This window comes from Hoplias malabaricus, chromosome Y (assembly GCF_029633855.1).
Source record: "Hoplias malabaricus isolate fHopMal1 chromosome Y, fHopMal1.hap1, whole genome shotgun sequence".
NCBI lineage: Eukaryota > Metazoa > Chordata > Actinopteri > Characiformes > Erythrinidae > Hoplias > Hoplias malabaricus.
This window is the reverse complement of record NC_089820.1, coordinates 54,632,766-54,652,571: the sequence shown is the minus strand read 5'-3', so window position 1 is coordinate 54,652,571 and position 19,806 is coordinate 54,632,766. Positions and strand designations below refer to the sequence as shown.

Sequence of the window (19,806 nt, the reverse complement as noted above, 5' to 3'; positions counted from 1 at the left end):
GCACTTGAACTCTATTAAACTATTGACTATAACATGCTGAGGTTTTAATAGTTTTATTTCTCACTCCAAGATCATTAGAACAAGCAGGCAATTTCCTTTGTAGACTGGTTATTTTAATGAATTTGCATTCATTATTACCTTTTGTGTTTGTATGGTCTGAATGATCAGGCTGCGTAGCGATGCAAACTTCTGAAATGTGATTGTCCGGCCACGTTCACAGCTATTGTGAAGCACGTGATTTTCACGCTCTTATGAGCACAAGTATCAACTGAATACTGAATGAATTCACTGAAGTATTCAAATGTGTTCCTGGTATCAGCACTGAAAGATAATACTGAGTGATAGGTCCGTGATGAACAGTAGGAGGCTGCTTGAGGTTGTGATTGTGCTTCAGCTCATAGATGCATGTTTCTGCCTTTGAAGCCATGGAGGACTTTCAGAGTTTGAATTATCTATAACCAGTGCTGGGAACTTGTCCATAGTTAATGATGTTGCGCCTGGGCTAGAACTGCCCAGTCTCCTCTGATGCTCAAGCATGCAGAGACAAAGCAAAAGAGAAAAACAAGAGTGAGAGTTACAAAGGCTATAGTGTTACATAAGGACTGTGAACGACTGACATCTTTGATTCAAAGTAATCTCCTGCTATGAGCAGCAGCAGACTTTATTTCTCTGAGCGGTTGGAGGCCTTTGTGGTTGTAACCTCAGCTATCCTAAGAGCTGCAGGACCTGTGTTTCAAAGCCTTGTCTGTGTGTGCTTTTACGTATTGATGCACGGTTTATTCTCAGGTTAGAGTCTGATCCTCACGAGAGTTAAGATGTTGGATGGTCTTCCATCCTCTGAATCCTTCAGATTGCTAAGGGTTCTGACTTTTGTCTGCACTGCTGTGTTATTCTTCTGTAAGAACAGTTGGACTAATCTCTATTGTATAACTGCCCTAGTTTTGGGATGACAAAGCATATCTAATTACTGAAGCTTGCATCTTATTGCATCAATACTTGTTTAAATTTAATGAGATAATTTTGCTTGCTCCAATGCAGGATTTTGTTTGATTTTCCCTTTGAGGTAAACACTTCCTTCCATATTGGTTTTAGTCAAGCAAATGCTGCTAAGGGGTTAGATTACTGTGGATAAAACATTATGAATGTTGTTTTTTTTATCTCTTCCACTGCAAAAAGAATCCTGATATAAATTATTCAACTAAGCGTTCAAAACACTTCATATTCAGGCCGTTCTCATTGTGTTAGAGGAGAGGGAGTTTTTGTAGGAGGATTCTAAATCCCAAATTTGCCCTCTGCATTGTTTTTTTTTTTTTTTTTTTCTTCTCTTTTTCCTTTAGTGCCAGATGTCTCTCACAGTGTTGGCTTGTGTGTTTGCTTCATAAATCAGATCAACTGTAGTTGCCAAGATTAAGCTAACTGGGATACACACTCAGCAGTACTCTCCACAAGCCACATCATTTACTCACTGGTGGTTTGCTCAAAGGGTGGGCAATATGGCAAAATTCTTGCATTGTACATCTTGAAGATAATCTCATGATACACAATGTGTGTCACAATGTTTTACTTTTCTCAGATTTCTGAACAATGCGGAATGGGCACAATACACCAGCAATATAGCGGTTCCGCTCTGAAACAGTTATCTGTTGAACTGATACTGTTATTGTTCTTTGATAATGACATAATGGACTAACTTCACTTCAGCTACTTATTACTGTGTATTTATTATATGCAGTTGACTGTTTTTCACGATACATGTTGTTACTTTTTCTAGAAGTCGTCTCTTTTTCTCTTAGACGCTCAGCCTTTTCCTTAAGGTACGTGTCTTTAGCTCTGTGATCTTGCTTAATTGACCTCACAGCTAGTGTGCCGCCCGTGTGGTGTGAGTTGTCAGTATGAATGGAGTAAAGGTTAACCCACCTACGCCTTGTAGGGGAAGCTGCTGTCACAGTCCCACTGTCTCTCCAGCATAGTTCTGACAGCCAAAGGCTAATTAGATCTGTGAAAGGATCCATCATAATCCAAGCCTTTCAGCTTGGGCTGTAGACCCACCCCTCCGCACATTATCAGTCTTTAGCAAGGCCGAATGGTGAACTGGATTTGTTGCCGTGTGTGTTGTACATTACATTGCACAGTATATAATATACACACACACATATTCAGACAGTTAGTCTGAACATTGATTATGGCATGAGAACAAGAAGCAGATTGGACAACAGTAGGTTGGTTTTCACTTTCTTTTTATATATAAATATATATTGTGTTAGTACACTGAACAATCACTGGACACCTACCTTGTATCTACACACTCTGTCCTTTTTATCAGCTTCACTGACCATACAGGAGCACTTCATAATTTTACAGTTACACCTCTGAAGTGATGTGTTAGTGTGTGTTGCGCTGGTGGATGAGTGGATCAGACAAAGGACTGCTCTGTCCACTCACTGTCCACACACCTACCTTGCTGGTCCATGCTGTAGATGTAAAATCAATGAGAGTAGAATTTCAAAAATTCTAGAGCTTTAAAACCCCTGCTATGTGTGTGATTCGCTTGTACCAGCTCAACACACGCTAACACGGTGCTTGGAATGATCTACCACCCAAATCATCATACCTGCTCTGTGCTGGTCCTGTGAGGGTCCTGACCATTGAAGAGCAGGGGGAAATGTGGTTGAGAAAATCTGCAGAGAAATAGGCGAACTAATGTCGAAAATGGGCAACGAGTGTCGATACAAGGTTCTTCTCCCCAAGGTAACGTTCTACAGATACCAAACTTAAGTATTTTATAAAGTTTCTATGTATTTGCTGAGTTTACATTATCGAAGTGAAAACATAGACCATAAAATGTGCCAAATGTCTCAAATTCTTGCAGAGGCCTCATTTGTTTGTTGTTGTTTTTTTTACACTGTGTGATGTAATTCATCAATTTCTAAGACAATTAAAATATGCATCTAATAGGGGAAAAAATAAAATGAGTAAGTTTGAAGATTTAAATAAAGAGGATGTGAATATATGAATATGTACCAAAATAACACGTCTAGTTTATTTACCAAAAAAGGAAAGATTCTGTGGTCAGGTTTTGGATGCTGGTGGTTAGTCGTGTGGTATCATGGCCTGGGTCAGTAGCTGTGGATGCTGACCTTGTAGTAGTTGAGCTGCCATATAGACCTCAGCCTGTGAGGGAAGAACTGATGACTCGGCGCTCTGATCCTGAGCAGATGTTAGGCAGATGAGGAGCCAGACTCTCTCCTGCTATCTGTGTGTCTTTGGTATCCCTCTGACGAGAGACTTGGCTGGGGCCTGTTTGATGAGTCACTATTGTCAACATTGTTTCTTCGACTGCTACTCAGACCAGTGTTTACTTAAGATGTTCTGCAACTTCTTTATATGCTTGCTTCAGTCGTGTTCCTTTTTCACATTTTTTGGCTTTACACTGGATCTTTAAAAGCCAATCCACAACCGCAGCTAATATGGCCCTGAATATTCGTATATTCATTCATTGGGTAGGTATTCAGTTTTTAATTCTGAGATTCAGGTGTTTGTATTTATGGATAAATGTGGCTATTGATAAAGACAACGCTTCACTCCACCTATATGAATTCAGGCTCTACAGTGGTTTAAAAAAAAAGAACGCTCTGCTTCCCCAGCACTTCACCCGTATTCAGCCTCGTAAATATAAATCTCCTGAATGAAGCCTAAAAGAGCCTGACACCCTACAACAACCTTAGGAAGCGTGACAAAGTTACATTTCATTTTGTCAGCTTTATACCTAGAATTAGACCAGACCACATCCACAAAACTCTGGTTAACTTGTGTACTCTGTACCCTTAGCCAAACTGTGTATGTGCGAGATAGCAGGAGCAGCTCTGGATTTTAAAGCAGGCATCAGATGCAGATTTTCTGAACGACAAACACAATACACACACACACAGAATATTCACCAAATTCCAAAGCCCTTAAAATGGTATTCAGCAGCCGTCCTTCACGCTGTGTGAACGTTTCATGATGAATAGACCAATAGAAATGCTCAAAAATGTACTTTTTTTTTCCAAAATTGACTTCATTTTAAAGTTAGGGTTTTCTATCTCGTATGAACTTGATGCCTGTCTTTTTTGTGCTCAACCATCAGCTTTTATTAATCTATTTTCTCCATGATTTTTCCAATGAGCTGTGAATAAAGCAATATTTATTATTCCATGATTCATTCTATATATGCACTAATGTTATTGCACATTCATCTTGAATCTTAAACTTGGTCTGAAGACAAATTTGAAATTTACAGCAAGACTTTTCCTTGACTAAAGCACGCAGACAGCTCTCCTTATGGAACGGTGTACCTGTCACCTCCCCCGGACAACAGCTGGAGAAGGTGAGTCCTACCTGTATTACATCATTTTACTACACAAATACAGAATAAATGCCTTCAGTTCAACAGCCATCATTGGATGAATCAAGACGTTGTTTAAAGTGTCACATGGGCATTCAACTGGACATTAGCATGTTTTGCATATGCAGGGTATATCCTAACCAGAGCCAAAATCAAAGGCGTAATGCGTTGTGGGGGAAGCAGTTGGGTGGTTGTTGCTTTTTGCCTGAGGAAGACCTACATCAACAAGGATGCATTTGGCAAATTAGATTTAGTAAATGGTGTTTTACTAGCATGCATTGTGCTATGCATAGCATAGCACTAGCCGTCGTAGTTTTAGCAGGATTAGGGTCCAAAAACAAACACTAACAAGTCTGTCCTGCACAAACAGCACTCTCCCCTCTGGGTCCAGTCTCACTAAAACATAATCAGTGGATGATTTTTCCTCTTGTGTTTACCCGGGAGTGAATTACAGCCTGTAATAAAAGGCTTAATGCAGCTCCTCCTCTGTATAGTCATGTTTTGAATGTTGGCTTGGCTGCTGGCCAGTGTGGCTTCTTCCCAAGAGCAGTTCCACTGCGAACTGCTCAACGCTCCCTGTTGACTCTACTCAACTTGTAAAGCTGAATGAGTCCACGCCCTCTGTCACTGTTTACACCTGAAAACAGGTTGGCCACTGTAGCTTTAGCCTGACCTTCTGTTCCCTCAGTACTAGAGTACTGCTGTGATGGCCATATGCTGAAATACGAGTGACTGCTTTCACTACGACTTGCTCTAGGATGCATGCTCTAATTAAAATAGCTCTGTGATCGTTTATTAAAGATTTTTTACCTTTTATGTATTATAAGTTAAAGCAAGAACTGTAACTGCAGAATTTCTAATCTGCCTCTCACAGTTTCACTGAGGGCTTTTACTGGCTTTTGAGATGCTAGCAAAAAGCAATCTGAGCTATGTTAAATGTATTTTTTTTTCTTCAGACATCAACTGAATACATAATCTTGGGCAAACTTAAAGCCTGTCATTACACATGCAGTGAGCACTTCATTTCATGTGGTCTTACATCAAAGGATGTGCGCAGAGTTACGTGATAAATTATGTAACACAAGATTCAGTGGGAATTGCATCAACTATGGCCCGATCTCCACACTTTATTTGGATTTTTTAAAATTCTATATATATTTATATAAATCTTTCTCTCTCTTGCGCATACATACTTTTTGTAAGATGCAGTAAAAAGAGAATCTGTGATTTGTTTTAAAACCTTTTTAACTGTAAAATGCGAAGTTTTTCATGGACCAGACCGACCAGCTTTATTGTATTTTGTACATAAATTCTTGGCACCATTTTTGAAGAGATTTGCTATTGTTTTCTCTTTGTGTAATTGTCCATATCTGCATCAGGAAATGCAACATGAAACTGTTAAGTGACAACATTTTTTTTTAAATGCTCTCAAGGCATATGGCTATGTTTATCACAGTAGCTTGACGGTTTCTTATGCAGTGCGGACATGGACTGAGATGTCTGAAATTGCCTGAATCGTTTCACAATATTACGTTTGGTAAATGGTGAAAAAACCTAAATTATTTATAAAATGTTCTTTTTGAACTGTTTGAGAATCCTCTCACGAAGGTTGACACAAAGTGGTGAGCCACAACACCCCATTGTTGTAAATACTTAGCCTTTGTTCATTAGCTTGTATGTTCACCTGCTTGTAATGAAATTGTTGGAATTTGAATATGCTATAAAACGTATACTCTTATTTTGTCCCCTTGCAATTGTATTTTGGAATGTGTTTGTAGGCATCAAATTTAGAGCTGTATTTACAAAAATACAATTAATTTGGGCAGTGAAATCTTGTTTTTATAGCATTTCACATACAATCACAATGTATTACATTATAAATGTTTGTGATTTTTGTTAAAACAATGTGCTTTCAGTTATGTTCCCTTAGTATTTAGTGTCTTCAGATGTGTAGCATCTTATTACAGTTGTTTTTCATGAACTCCTGGCGACGTCCCAGTACTAACCAAAGCTTTCCGCTCTAATCTAACCACCCCTTTCTCTTTTCTCAAGGGTGAATATAGCTATTCCTCCAGTGTGTGCTCCCCCAGTGCGAACAGCACTAACTAATTCTGCCAGATCTACACTCCGCCAAGCTTTTGCCTTCTGCTCCCCTCTTACAACAGATTGGGTTCTCACTGTGTTCTAGTGGTTTGCTTTCCTTTCTGTACAGGACCTTTGGGAGTGGGACCAGTGTTGGGACGGCTCTGTGCCCGCTCTGGGCTTTTCACTGTCTGTTTGAACAAATATTGTGATGTGTTTTGGTGCTGTTTGGTTTTCATGCTTTGTTCTTTTGAACGGATTGTGCCTTTTTAAATTTTTTTTAGTGTTTTTAGGATTAGGTCCCCTCTGATATATCAGTAGGCTGAAAATATTATCAATGTGTGCCAATGCTTTTGTTGCTCGGATTTTGTCTGAAATTCTGATGCCATATCTGGTTTAATCTCAGAGTTCGAAGATTATTTCCTCTGCAAAAACCACAGGGTAAAACTAGATTAAAATGATTTCAAGCATGTGTCATTTTAACATTCTTTTTATCAGCCGTGCTTGAAAGGTCTGCTATCAGTCTTGCTAAAACTCATCTCAGATGTCACTGGATTTATTGGTGCTCGTTTACAAGCAGTGCAAAAGAGTTAAAGGGAATGGCTGTGTCCTGGGAAAGTTTTCTGAGGGCATTGTAGTTATAGACAATGCACTTTGAAGAGTTTTGTGGCTTTAGTGGGTTTTATTTTTTTTTTCCCCTGCGAAGAGCTGTGTTTTTGCAGTCTAGGGTTAAGAGTGCTTTAGTTTGATCTGTGATTCTGTGCATTTGCCAGCACTTGAATTCATATTTCAGCAAGGGAAATTGTGGTTAGCTGGAAGCTAAAGGTTAAGCAATTCATTTTGGATAGCTGTGTTAAATTCAATGGTTTGGGGTTTGCCCGAAGGTTAGCCAAGTTTTATGAGCTGTTCTCAGAGTTAACAGTTAGTCTCAGCGTTCTCACATTTAATTTTACATTTAATTTTTGATGTCTGAGGGATTAGTAGGTTTCAGAAATCTTGTAGCTGCAGTATTGCAGGTATTTGGTTTTCTTTTGGAGGAAGTAACAGTGGGCAGAGAGGTTAGTTGTAGTCAGTCCTGGGCTGGTAGTGGTAATGGTTTCCTTTGGGACAGCAGTGGGATTTTGGGTTAATGTTGTGCTGCAGGGGCAGCAGTGGGCTGGCGGTTTTAAAATGACTTTAAGGCTGGCACTAGTTTAGCTGCAGATGCTATGCTAAGGCATGTGTTTGGGCAGTGGAGGTGGAGAATCCTGTTAGATTGCGAGGCAGATGCTAATGCACTGCCTCTGGGGAAAGAGGAGCAGGAAATGTTTACAACACTCTCTACATCTGTAATGCATTACTTCAGGACATACTGGAGGCAATCCACACTATCCTTTAACCCTCTCCGTGCTGCACAGCATTTACACTGCTCTAAGCACTCATTTGTTACTGCCATCCTCACCGTATCTTCAAGTGTGGGTGGCCCTTCTGCTGTACGGTTATGCTCCCTTGATTTAGAGAGCTCTTCATCTCTCTTCAGAAATCAGTGTTTGATTTGCTGTGTCATCTTTATATGTCAGTATCAGGCATCCAAAACATGAATATTTGGCATGGTTGGCGCTGCATTAAAAAATTACTTATTTTAATGTATAGATTATCAAAAAATGTCAACCAAAATTGAACCTACAGTTTTCTCCTTATCCAAAGCAATTAATTGGCCTAATTGGCTAAGCAAGTCTCTGACTATAAAACACTGCTATCATGTTGGAAGAGTGAAGGTTAGCGTGTACTCGGCATGCCACCACTTCTTTTTGAACTGCCACTAATGCAGTTTTACCACTCATTGTGCTTGGAGCAGAACGCAAACTGCCAGTGTACATGGTGAAAGGGAGGAGAGGAGGGACAGAATTATACGATTATTTGATTTTAAAAATGATTTACTATTTTTTTTAAGTAATAAGTATTATGATCAAGTTTGGGGTAAGAATATTAGATTGATATCAACTCCTTGACCAAATATTATTCTTTAACTTGTTTTGGGAAACACAGGTTTAATGTCATTTGCTATTATTGATGGCCCCATTGGAATTTAATCTAATAAGAATATTTGTGTGTAATGGCCATTTTAGCTGAAACCCCTTGCCTTCGTTGAGATCTAAAGAGAGGACAGTTTTAGGTTAGAGTGGAGGCTTTGTTGTCCCAGGAGAGCAGCATTCCCTCTGGAATCTAGGTATGGGAGGGATAGTGGCTTAGTTCTGAAGTCTGCACAGGGTCTGTGTGACGTCCCTGTGGAGCCCAGCTGTAACGGGTCATTTCTGGGGTCAGTGCAGCTCTCATAGTCCCACGCTCCCCCCCCATCCTTTCTCGTTAGCCCCTGCTCGTCTTGGGCTGCCCTCTCCTGGGAGGGCACCCTCAAAGTAATTCTGTCCCACAGACATGAAGTGTGCCGGGTCCAACAGTAACATACACAGATTGAGCGATTTGTCCACTGCTTTGGTGGCCACGATTTGAAGCCAGACACGGTGCATCTGCTTTTTAGATCAGTTTAAATGGAACAAAGCTATCAGGGTTGGACTTGTGTGACACTGAAAACCCACAAGTGGCCCTCAAAGGTTTATATAAAGTTTTCTCTCTAGTGGTGAGGTTGGATTGTGATGTGGTTTGGACAGTTATCACTCTATGTATCTGTGATATTTGTTTTTTTTTTTTGTTATCCTCTAGTCCTGCATGTCTGACTTTAATCTCTGCATCTATTTTGAGAGTGCCATCTTTAATTTACACTCCCAGATATCTCTACTGAGATGCGAGATGAAACTGGCCGCTTGGCCTCAATGCTCCATATGGCATCTACAGTTAAGCCGTAATACAGTTCAGTGGGTGGGGGTAAAAAGGCTTTAAGTAGTAATGTGAAATAAAGCTGATGTCCAGTATGTGACAGAGATGAGGCCCAGCCGGTGTGTGTGTGTGGGTGGAGTGGGGGTTCATGTTTTGTCTAGTTACAATATCGTATATCGCCAGAAGAGCAATGTGCTTTTTTTTTTTGTGGACACATTGGTAATGGCTGTTAAATTCAGTTATTTTTCCCTTTGTTGTTGTTGGAATATGTGGAGACTTCTTAGTGGAAATATTCAAGAGCAGAATCAGTGTTTTCTATACCTGCATACATAGCCTACACCTGAATGCATAGTACCCTTATTAAAGAGGGGCTTTCAAACTTTTTCAAGAGACTCTGTCTTGGGTTTGTTGACAGTCTGCTTGAATCAACCCATTAGAAGATGTGGATGTTGCAGCACTTTGTTTGTTCAGTAATTTGTTCCCAGTTGTGGTGGTCCCTGTGGTAAATGGGAAAGGTGTGCCCCGGTTCATCCTAACATTAGGGACTGGGCTCTGTTTCACAGAGTTGTGTTTTTGTGCCCCTGCAGGCCCACTGAGGATACTGTTAATCACAGTGTGACACATTAGACTTCCACCCTTCCTTCATCTTTCTCTGTCTTCTTGCTCATCTCCTCTACTAACCTGAAGCCAGGTGAACTCCAGGCCCTGTGTGTGTATGACAGCGAGTAACACTTGACTGTTTCCATTTCCAAAGGGAGCAGCAGCCCTGGACTGAAGAGAAACGGCCCGGGTTTAGATTATTATCACAACTCAACAGGTGACCTTTGATCCTCAAATTTCTGCTGAACTCCTGTCACAGATCAGCTGCTCTGGATTTCTGACTTTCATTGTATTTCCTGCGCTTTCTTTCTTTAAATTGACTCTATCATTGTGCCTTTCCTTCAGACCTGCTCTACATTGATTTATTTTTTACTTGTTTACAAGTCTTTCCTTACTAGGTGATTCCTAACATTTCACTAATCATGGCCTTTTTTAGTTTTTTTTTTGTTTGTTTGTTTTTATATATTTGACTCTCTGAAATATGAAATAAAAGAAAGCCTGCAATCAGTGTTAGGGATTCTCTGGTAATCTGCAGAGAATCTGTAAACTGTGACTGAACTTGAGTCACTGGAATACAAGGCATGAACTTTATTGTATGATTGTTATTTATTATTTTTTCTTATCATCTCTTAATTTTAAATCAGGGCGGCATGGTGGCACAGCAGGTAGTGTCGCAGTCACACAGCCCCAGGGGCCTGGAGGTTGTGGGTTCGATTCCCGCTCTGGGTGACTGTCTGTGAGGAGTGTAGTGTGTTCATCCTGTGTCTGCATGGGTTTCCTCCCACAGTCCAAAAACACGTTGGTAGGTGGATTGGCGACTCAAAAAGTGTCCGTAGGTGTGAGTGAATGTGTGTGTGTTGCCCTGTGAAGGACTGGCGCCCCCTCCAGCGTGTATTCCCACCTTGCTCCCAATGATTCCAGGTAGGCTCTGGACCCACCGCAACCCTGAACTGGATAAGGGTTACAGATAATGAATGAATTAATACATTTTAAATCAATTATAACTCAGATGCGTTTGTTTTATATTTAAAACATTTTATTAAAGCAGAGATATGCAGATTAAAAACTATTGTTTTAAATGGCTACACTGCTCTTCATTTCATTCCTAATGAGATATAATCATACAGAAGAGTTCATGGTTTTATTCTGATGAGAGATTTGAGTCCTGTTTAAGTATTTGTCTCCAAAAGCAGCGTGGCTTTGTACTCATACAAACGCGCTTTGAGTTTGTTGCTGTAGTATTCAGTCTGTCATGATGCACAGCACGCTGTTAGAGACAAATGCTCCTTCGTCCACATTTTTATGTGCAGATAAGTATTGGAACTCTGTCCTGAGTGTGTGCTTGGCAATGCTGGGCAGAAAACACAGAAGCTTCCCTTCAGAGAGAGGGAAAGATTACACATGTAAGAGAGCAGTGAGTGAAAGGGTCGGGGATGTCTGACTTACCTGCTTGTGTGCACCCCACTGTGCTCAGGCTTTTTTTTTCTTAGCCTCAGATGGCTGCTCTGAATGGAATTGAATCAGTACGCCAGGTACCACTGCCCTCTTTCCATCTTCGCACCACAGACACACACACACACACACACACACACACACACACACAGAGACTAAGACAGTCTCAAATTCTCCTTATTTCCTAACAGAACCAACTCAGACTCTGCTCTTCATACAAGTGCGATGAACCCCAACCCACAGGATCCGTTCAGCATGAACCAGCAGATGGGTAGAGGACCCCCTCAGCGCAACGGTGAGCTCCAATATATTCACCACCTTTTAATGGCCAGTAAGGGTGTTGCAGTACACATGTGAATTACAAATCAAATTTAAAAAGCTAGTTTATTATTAGACATCTGAGTGGTAACATTTTCAACAATGTTACCATAACATTTACCTCCATAATAATTTCTGAACAATATTTTTTCCCCCTTCTTCACCTGTGATTGTGGGGAATTGCAGTTTTGTCTGGTTTGTTTAAGTTCAGTAGCTCTGAGTCTTTTATAAGGTGTAAAGTTGATGTTTTAAAATATGATTTCAGTCTTAAATTTAAATGACATAATAATCACAAACAATAAAAGCCTTAATAGCCCCACAGCCTACTGGATACATCACACCAGCCACTGTGTGGGTGGGATGGAGCCCTCTCTGTGAGGGTGGGGAGTTCTGCTCCTGTGTCAGTATTGGTAAACCCTTGCCATTATTATTACAAACGCCAGAGAGAAGGAGAGGGCTGCTTAAGTTGCAAACTACAGCTGTGTTTGTGTTCTCCACTGGGCTGTCATTGACTGCTGTAGGGCTGCAGATTACACGGTGCTAAAGTCTTCAGTTCGTGTGAAAGAGATTGTGGTTGTTTGGGTGTTTATTTAGTAAGCGCCAAGTCACTGATTAACAGACAACATGGTCTGTAGTTCATGTGCCATAAAGATGATATCCCCTTTGTCAGCTGTTCATGCAGAATGTATACCACTGCCTCTCTACTAGTGTCTGTCTTATCCTTATATATTATTTTTATGTTTTAGCAGTGGGTTTTCAGTCAGTCTCTGGGGGCTGTTTGCCCTGCACTGACAGATATAATTTAATCACATCTCAAGCCCTGTTTGCTTGTTTGATGGGGTTATGAACTAAATTTGGGAACCTATGTGTTAAATTGTAAAGTATCGATTATAATATTGACTGAGGTTTCTACAGCACGTCGCATTGCCTTATATTTTTCTAAACTGCTTCCATAATCATCTCCTAGAAAGTTCAGGCACTTCTGCAAATTACCCAAGAACACCTGAATTATGAGATGTAAATTAAAGGCTAAGCACCAGCGATATGAAAGTGTCAAACAAATAAATACAGTGGAATTTGAGTTCCTAACTTGTGTTTATTGATAGTCAGAAAACATGTTATTTCTTACTAATTCAAGGAATAAGGTTTAAAAGACCGTTGGTCCCCCCCTGTGACGTAGATGGTGGACAACAACTCTAGAAGCTGCACTTAATTTAATGCTAAATGACAAAAAGGTGTGTTGTTTTTGGCTGCAATCATTCAATGTACAGTGGGACATCTGTGCACAAATGGCCCAAAGATCCCAAAATGGACTAAATTTGTCCACTTTAAACGGGCACTTTGGAAAGGACCATCCGCTCACTCCGTTATCTGTAGCTCATTTCACTGGCGCTTTTCCAACAATATGGGCATGTAAGGACACCAACGAAAGGTGTTCAAGAGCCTCTGTAACATGGAGGTAAACAGGGTAAGTACACTTACTTCGCCTATTTTAGTTGGTGTTAGTTAGCGTTAGCTTGACTTGCTAAACTCGGTGGCTACGTAGCTGCATTACGGAGGTTTATAGTGTCGGATGAATAGTTCGACTTCGATCACATTTACAAGAATAGCGGTACCTCTAAATGTGAGTTTAGCTTGTTGCTAGGCTATTGTCATGAATAATGTTGGTTATTTAGCTAGGTAGATACTGTCATAAGTCAGTCATAACGGTGTTTTACCGCGGCGTTGTTCAGCTGTTGTCCACCAGTGACGTCACGGTAGCGTTCAAGAATTTTTGTAGCAAGCTCGGGTTTTTTCGTCAATTTAATAAAATTGTCATTTTTAAAGCAAATTAAGCTGCTATTTTCATTTTAATTCATACTTAATGGACCTCCATGAATATTTCACATTATTTTAGTTACTGACATATATTAAGTGGTGCTTAGCCTTTAAATGTCTAAATACATTCAATTGTAGATGAGAGCAGCTCAGTTAGATTGCACTTGAACCTTCTTTGTACATCCTCTCTCATGCTAGTGTAACAGACATTTCACACAGCCCCACTTGGCCTTTGAGTGAATGTACAAGTTGTAAATCTAGAAAGTTCTACCATAGTTCTGTTTCTCTGTGTCACCACTCTGTTTCTTTTTGGATAAGAATAAAGGACTGGATGCACAAGCTAAAGATATATTTGTTTTTCTGTGCCATGGGTTACAGTTACTTTGAAGAAAGTGATGGAATAAACGGTCCATTACCTCAGTTACAGTTCCTCTTATTGATGTGCTGCATACATTAAAAATGAACCTGAGCTAATTCAGAGGTTTGTCTGAAACATCTTGCTGATTAAAACAAACCTTCTTAATTTTGTTCTGATCAAGGCTAGTCAACTTTGTGTCTTTAGTCTGCCTGAATTGAATCCCTTGATTTTACAAGCCTATAATCAGCATCCGTTGAATATTATTTGCTTAAAAGTGCAGGGCTTTGCTTCCAGGTTACAATAACTGGGGCAGATTCCACTATTTTACAGGTATATGTTACTTGGGCTGGTCACTAGCAGTAGTCCCAACACCTAAAGTACACGGGTAATGAAAAAAGAGGTCTGTACCTGCTGAACTCACACACAAACTCTCTTGTTCTCTCACTCACTATGTGGCTGTAGCACCGGAGCTGTAGTTTATCAGATCTGTGTTGGGGCGGGCAGGATTACATCGCTGTTTTCCTGATGGATTATTCCTCTCTTTGTTTAGTCAACAAGTTTAAGCAGGATGTTGTGTGGTATCGAGGGCAGGTATGAGTCCGCAGCAGATGAGGCACTATGTCTGTATGTAGGGGCACTTGTCTTTTGTAGAGATGTGCTTGCCGATAAGATAAAGTTACAGTTTTGGAGATGATAGGCAGCTGGGATTAAATCTGATTTTGGCAGGCACACTCCGAATCTTACAGAGCTGACACACACTGATGCACCATGTTGGTTGAGGTGGAAATGACTGGATAGAACAAACGGAAGACAGTGTTGTGAAATCACATGCATCTGTTTGATAAAAACACCTGCCTTTGCAGGTTTAAAGTGTTATTGTGAAGCAGTGGGAAACCAGTAGCAACAGAATTATAGGATTCTATTTCTGTAGGCTCCTCTACAGCAAAATATTAATTATTTGGTTGTTACAGTATAACACTTTTATAGCAGTTGTCATACTATTTACCCCTAATTAGTATTTACTTTTGTGACTCAGGTTGTATTTTGTTCTTACATAATCCTTTGATCCAAGAATTATTTTGGTTTTTGCTGCTAGGCAGAACAAGCCTAGCACTTTGCAGCTGTTAACTTAGGGCAAAGACAAGGGTCATATAAATACCCCTTTTTTCATTCATTAAAGCTGCAAAGACTTCTCTGTTCATCGTTAGTCAAATCTATCTCCACATACATGAACGCCATTGGCCTGCAGTTCAAAATCCTTGCTCCAGAAGTTCATGTGATTGATTTAGTTTTTGTGATGTAAAAAGCTCTGTCTAAATCCACCTGTTTGAATGCTGCGTTCTTAAACCTGAAATAATCTGCCATGGCTCTGACCGCTTCTTTTGCTTATGATATATCTAACGGGCATGTTAAGGTCAAAAGGTTTATTTTTAATTGAGGGGGTCTAACAAATTGTGTCAAACAAATAAATACAGTGGAATTTGAGTTCCTAACTTGTGTTTATTGATAGTCAGAAAACATGTTATTTCTTACTAATTGAAGGAATAAGGTTTAAAAGACCGTTGCCCCCCCCAACGGTGTTGGGAAACTCTAATAGGCGTCTTGCCTGTGACGTAGATGGTGGACAACAACTCTAGAAGCTGCACTTAATTTAATGCAAAATGACGAAAAGGTGTGTTGTTTTTGGCTGCAATCATTCAATGTACAGTGGGACATCTGTGAACAAATGGCCCAAAGATCCCAAAATATCCAGAAAATGGACTAAATTTGTCCACTTTAAACGGGCACTTTGTAAAGGACCATCCGCTCACTCCGTTATCTGTAGCTCATTTCACTGGCGCTTTTCCAACAATATGGGCATGTAAGGACACCAACGAAAGGTGTTCAAGAGCCTCTGTAACATGGAGGTAAACAGGGTAAGGACACTCACTTCGCCTGTTTTAGTTGGTGTTAGTTAACGTTAGCTTGACTCGCTAAACTCGGTGTCTCAGATTATACTCGGCTACGTAGCTGCATTACGGAGGTTTATAGTGTCGGATGAATTCGAGTTCGACTTCGATCACATTTACAAGAATAACGGTACCTCTACATTTGAGTTTAGCTTATTGCTAGGCTATTGTCATGAATAATGTTGGTTATTTAGCTAGATACTGTCATAACAGTCAGTCATAACGGTGTTTTACTGCGGCATTGTTCAGCTGTTGTCCACCAGTGACGTCACGGTTGCATTGAAGAATTTCCGTAGCGAGCTCGGGTTTTTCCGTCAATTTAATAAAATTGTCAGTTTTAAAGCAAATTAAGCTGCTATTTTCATTTTAATTCATACTTATATCTGTCAGTAACTAAAATAATGTGGAATATTCATGGAGGTCCATTAAGTGGTGCTTAGCCTTTAAGCAGAGTATTTTCCACCCTGGTGCTTGGTTTTCTGTTTTACTTGCGACAGTGTTGTAGGAAAAACTGTTTGATTGTCCCAGTGAGGGGGGGGTGGAAATGAGGTGCTGCCGGGCATTTGTTCACCCTCATTGTGAGTCTCTGCTGGGTGTCTGAGCCCAGTTTCCCGCTGGAGCTGTAGAGCAGGGAGTCCTGGCTTCAGGCCAGAGCTGAGCCCACACTCGTCCAGCATTGCCCAGTGCACCCAGGGGACAGAGAAAAGAGGCCTGTTCTCTAAAGGATCCCTCTTCTCATGAAACAATGACTGGCCTTTGATCCTTAAAGATCTTTTACTCTTCATTTAAAGCAGCTTCATTTATGGTTGTACTGTAGAGATGGAGCATTGTGTCTCCTTCTCCAAGTCCAGCCTACAGTGTAAGACTGTAGTTTGTGTCGGAACTCTGTAGTGGGCGGAGCTAAGCATGCACTCAGAGTGACTCAGTTTGTATGAATCAAATATTTGTGCTGCGGGGAGCAAGAAAGATCTTCTTTTTCTTTCTTTCTTTCTTTTTTTTTTTTTTTATTGGGCCTTAGCATCCAGTACTGCAGCTTAAAGCTATAAAGAGGCTTCTTTTATAGATATATAAATAAACATATTAGTTACTTTGCTGCAAGCGGTTTTCCTCCTAGTTCTGTTGCTTTTGGGATTTGAAGAAAAAGAAAAATCAAGCCTGTCCTACAGTAGCTAAGGTCATGAATGTTTCATAATGTTGTCCATCACTCATCAACAGCCTGAAACTCATGGATTATTAAAGTTCAGACCTTGGAGCAGAATCTTTTTAAATTATTAACTATGCAGGATTTTTTTTTTTTGTTTTTATTTTTTTCCCCCCTCCAACTTTCAAACACAATTCTCTGAAAAATGTTGGACATATTAGTGTTGATTTTAAAGTTTTCCATAAATATGTATTAAAGGTGACACTCACTATTTTAATCAATAAATATTTGCTATAAAATTCTGCTTTTTTTCTGTTTTCTCACCATTGGCGTTTGCTTGTTCAAAACCAGTCTAATGCGTTTATGAAGCCCTGGTGTCTTTAAATGGTTAAATAAAGATGGAGTCTTAGTCCAATATGCTAGTCGCTCTATCTCTCTCTTTTTGGCGTCTTTTTCCAGCAAAAATCATGAATTGGTATAAGGGTATTACTCAATTCCTGCTCTATAACTGCATAATAAGGTTTATTTTTCTGTAGTTATTAAGATGTAACTGGCTCCAAATTCAGGAGGCGACTTTCTGCATGGAACAGAACAAAGTGCTGCAAAACTAAACAACTCGAGTTACAAATGAGTTTCTGTGGTAATTCAATCAGTGAATAAAAACCTACAGATACGTTGAACTTCAGCCATGTACATTCAACAGTTGTTTTACTGTTCTACCTTAAAAATGTAGAGCTTCTAAACATAAACTAATACCCACAATCATGGATGTTGCCTTTAATGATGATGGTGAAGAATGAGGTTTAAAATCTCTCATAAATAATCAAATCAAGTGAGATCTGGATTTGGATATGAAATATTGATGCAAAATGAGCATTTTTATACATGTCATAGGGAGGTGTTCATTGTTTCACTCTTTCAGCCTGTATCGTTGTCTGGAAGCTTCTACAGTTCATTACTCAGATTAGTCCCTAAGATGTTTAATGTTTTTATGTACAATTAATGTTTCTTTTCCACTGTCTTGTAGCCAGCATGAATGAAGCGGAAGTTGATGGTACAGGAGACGGTAAGTTTAATCAAGATCTGCAAGTAGAGGGCATTTTAAAATGGTTCTTTTGTTACTCTTTCTGTGTATTTAAACAGGGTTTAGGTTCTGCAAGGGCCAATGCTCACCCTGTATGTTTCTGTAGAGTGATAAATGTTAGTGTTGGTGTCCCCTGCTGGCAAGAATGGTCAGACACAGTGGAATGCCATTTTAATCCATAATTAAGCTATATTTCCTCTATGGTGATCTTTAGCAAAACAGAGAGCATGCAATAGTGACATTTATTGATAACTGTGCAAAAATGTTATCTATTTACAACTCAATATTTTAAGTTTTAGGATTTACATTTTTACTGAAAGCAAGTTACGAGTACCCACTTTTTTATGTCTATTTTATGTGCTTATGAAGGTCTCTCCATTCTGTAAGATATAATGTTGTTCTGGTGCAGTCGGAATGAAAGTGATGCTTTATATGTTCTTCCCTGCTTTTGCAGTTTTCTCGTTCCCCACCATCCCCAACGAGGAGAGCCTGATTGGTGTGAGTAAGCCATTGCCTAAGCAGCTGTGGGAAGCCAAAAAGGTGAGCCAGTGAATTAGGGAGTTACAGAATTGTTTTGATAAAATAGTGAATCTGTGCTCTTGCTTAATCATTTATTGCCAGATTGGCTTCTGGAGTAGGAAGCAGCAAATTAGTTTCTTTATTTTATTGACTTCTCAGTTGTACTGATTAATTAATATTAGATTATGCTTGAACTATATATATAAAGGGGTTCATAGTAGATGTTGTGATGTCCTTGTAGTACGCAGTAGTTTCCGGACGCCAGATGTGAGTGCGCGCATGCAAGCGTTACCACATGTTGTCAGATTGTCCGATTTTTTTTTTTTTTAAGTGTGTGGGTGAAATGTGCTGACCTAATGTTGTGTGTCCTGCTTTTTTGTGGCAGGTGCAGTCCTTGTCATCACGGCCGAAATCCTGTGAAGTGCCTGGAATCAAGTATGTCTGAAGCACTTTCTCATACCTGGCTCAGTGGGTTTTTTTGTGCTTTTCAGATGTTGCACATTTGAATCCAGGTCTTTCAAGTTGTTTAATCAGCCATGAAAGTAATGGTGTTTAATGAGTTATTTTTTCATTCATTATCTGACTTCTGAAAGACATGATTCAAAGTTATGTAGAGGTGGGTAAGTAATAGACTGACGATAAATTTGGGTGTTGTCCATATAGCAATGGAAGTCCTGATTAAACTGACAGAAGGGCAAGAATGTAAATTGTTAGTAGCAAGGGCCCCAGCACTGAGCCTGGAGGGACACCTTGTGTAACAATAGATGTGACGGAGCTATATCAGGCAAGACTAAAATCCTGTTTGTGGTCTGATAGATAGAATTTGAACCAGTCAAGAGCAGTGCCAACAATGCAAAGAAACTGTTATTGTGAATCAAATTGATGCAGTATTATCTTACACATTCTCTCCCTTGTTAATTTGGTTTAACTGTGTTCTTTCCATTTTTGTCTTTTTTTCCAGTATATTCCCTTCTCCAGAGCAGAATGCTGGTCTCTCTCATTACCAGGGCACATTAAATACAGGTGGCTCCCTGCCAGACCTCAGTAACCTGCACTTCCCCTCTCCTCTACCCACTCCTCTGGATCCTGAGGAGGGTGGATATCCAAACCTGAGCGGCGGCAGCAGCACAGGAAACCTTCCTGCGGCAATGATGCACCTGGGCATTGGAAACTCTCAGGGTGAGCGAGTTCACACCAACACTGCTGCTTTTCTAATCAATGAATATAAAGGTGAAGCTATAAGGGTGAAAATGTAGTATCATTTTAACTAACGTTTATGTGAGTAAT

The 19,806-nt window shown here is 40.0% G+C and overlaps 1 protein-coding gene across 2 annotated transcripts in view; it reads left to right on the top strand.

The window, feature by feature from the left end:
- Nucleotides 1–19,806, top strand: part of LOC136678239 (CREB-regulated transcription coactivator 3-like) — a 38,398-nt gene that overhangs the window by 9,428 nt on the left and 9,164 nt on the right. Inside the window, exons 4-10 of one of the 2 annotated variants that reach the window (XM_066656209.1) lie at nucleotides 4,305–4,366; nucleotides 10,035–10,097; nucleotides 11,524–11,627; nucleotides 17,944–17,982; nucleotides 18,455–18,540; nucleotides 18,905–18,954; nucleotides 19,481–19,698. In XM_066656209.1, coding sequence (XP_066512306.1) covers nucleotides 4,305–4,366; nucleotides 10,035–10,097; nucleotides 11,524–11,627; nucleotides 17,944–17,982; nucleotides 18,455–18,540; nucleotides 18,905–18,954; nucleotides 19,481–19,698 — 622 coding nt within the window. The remainder of the gene's footprint in view (nucleotides 1–4,304; nucleotides 4,367–10,034; nucleotides 10,098–11,523; nucleotides 11,628–17,943; nucleotides 17,983–18,454; nucleotides 18,541–18,904; nucleotides 18,955–19,480; nucleotides 19,699–19,806) is intronic. The other variant, XM_066656210.1, reaches the window with a different exon arrangement.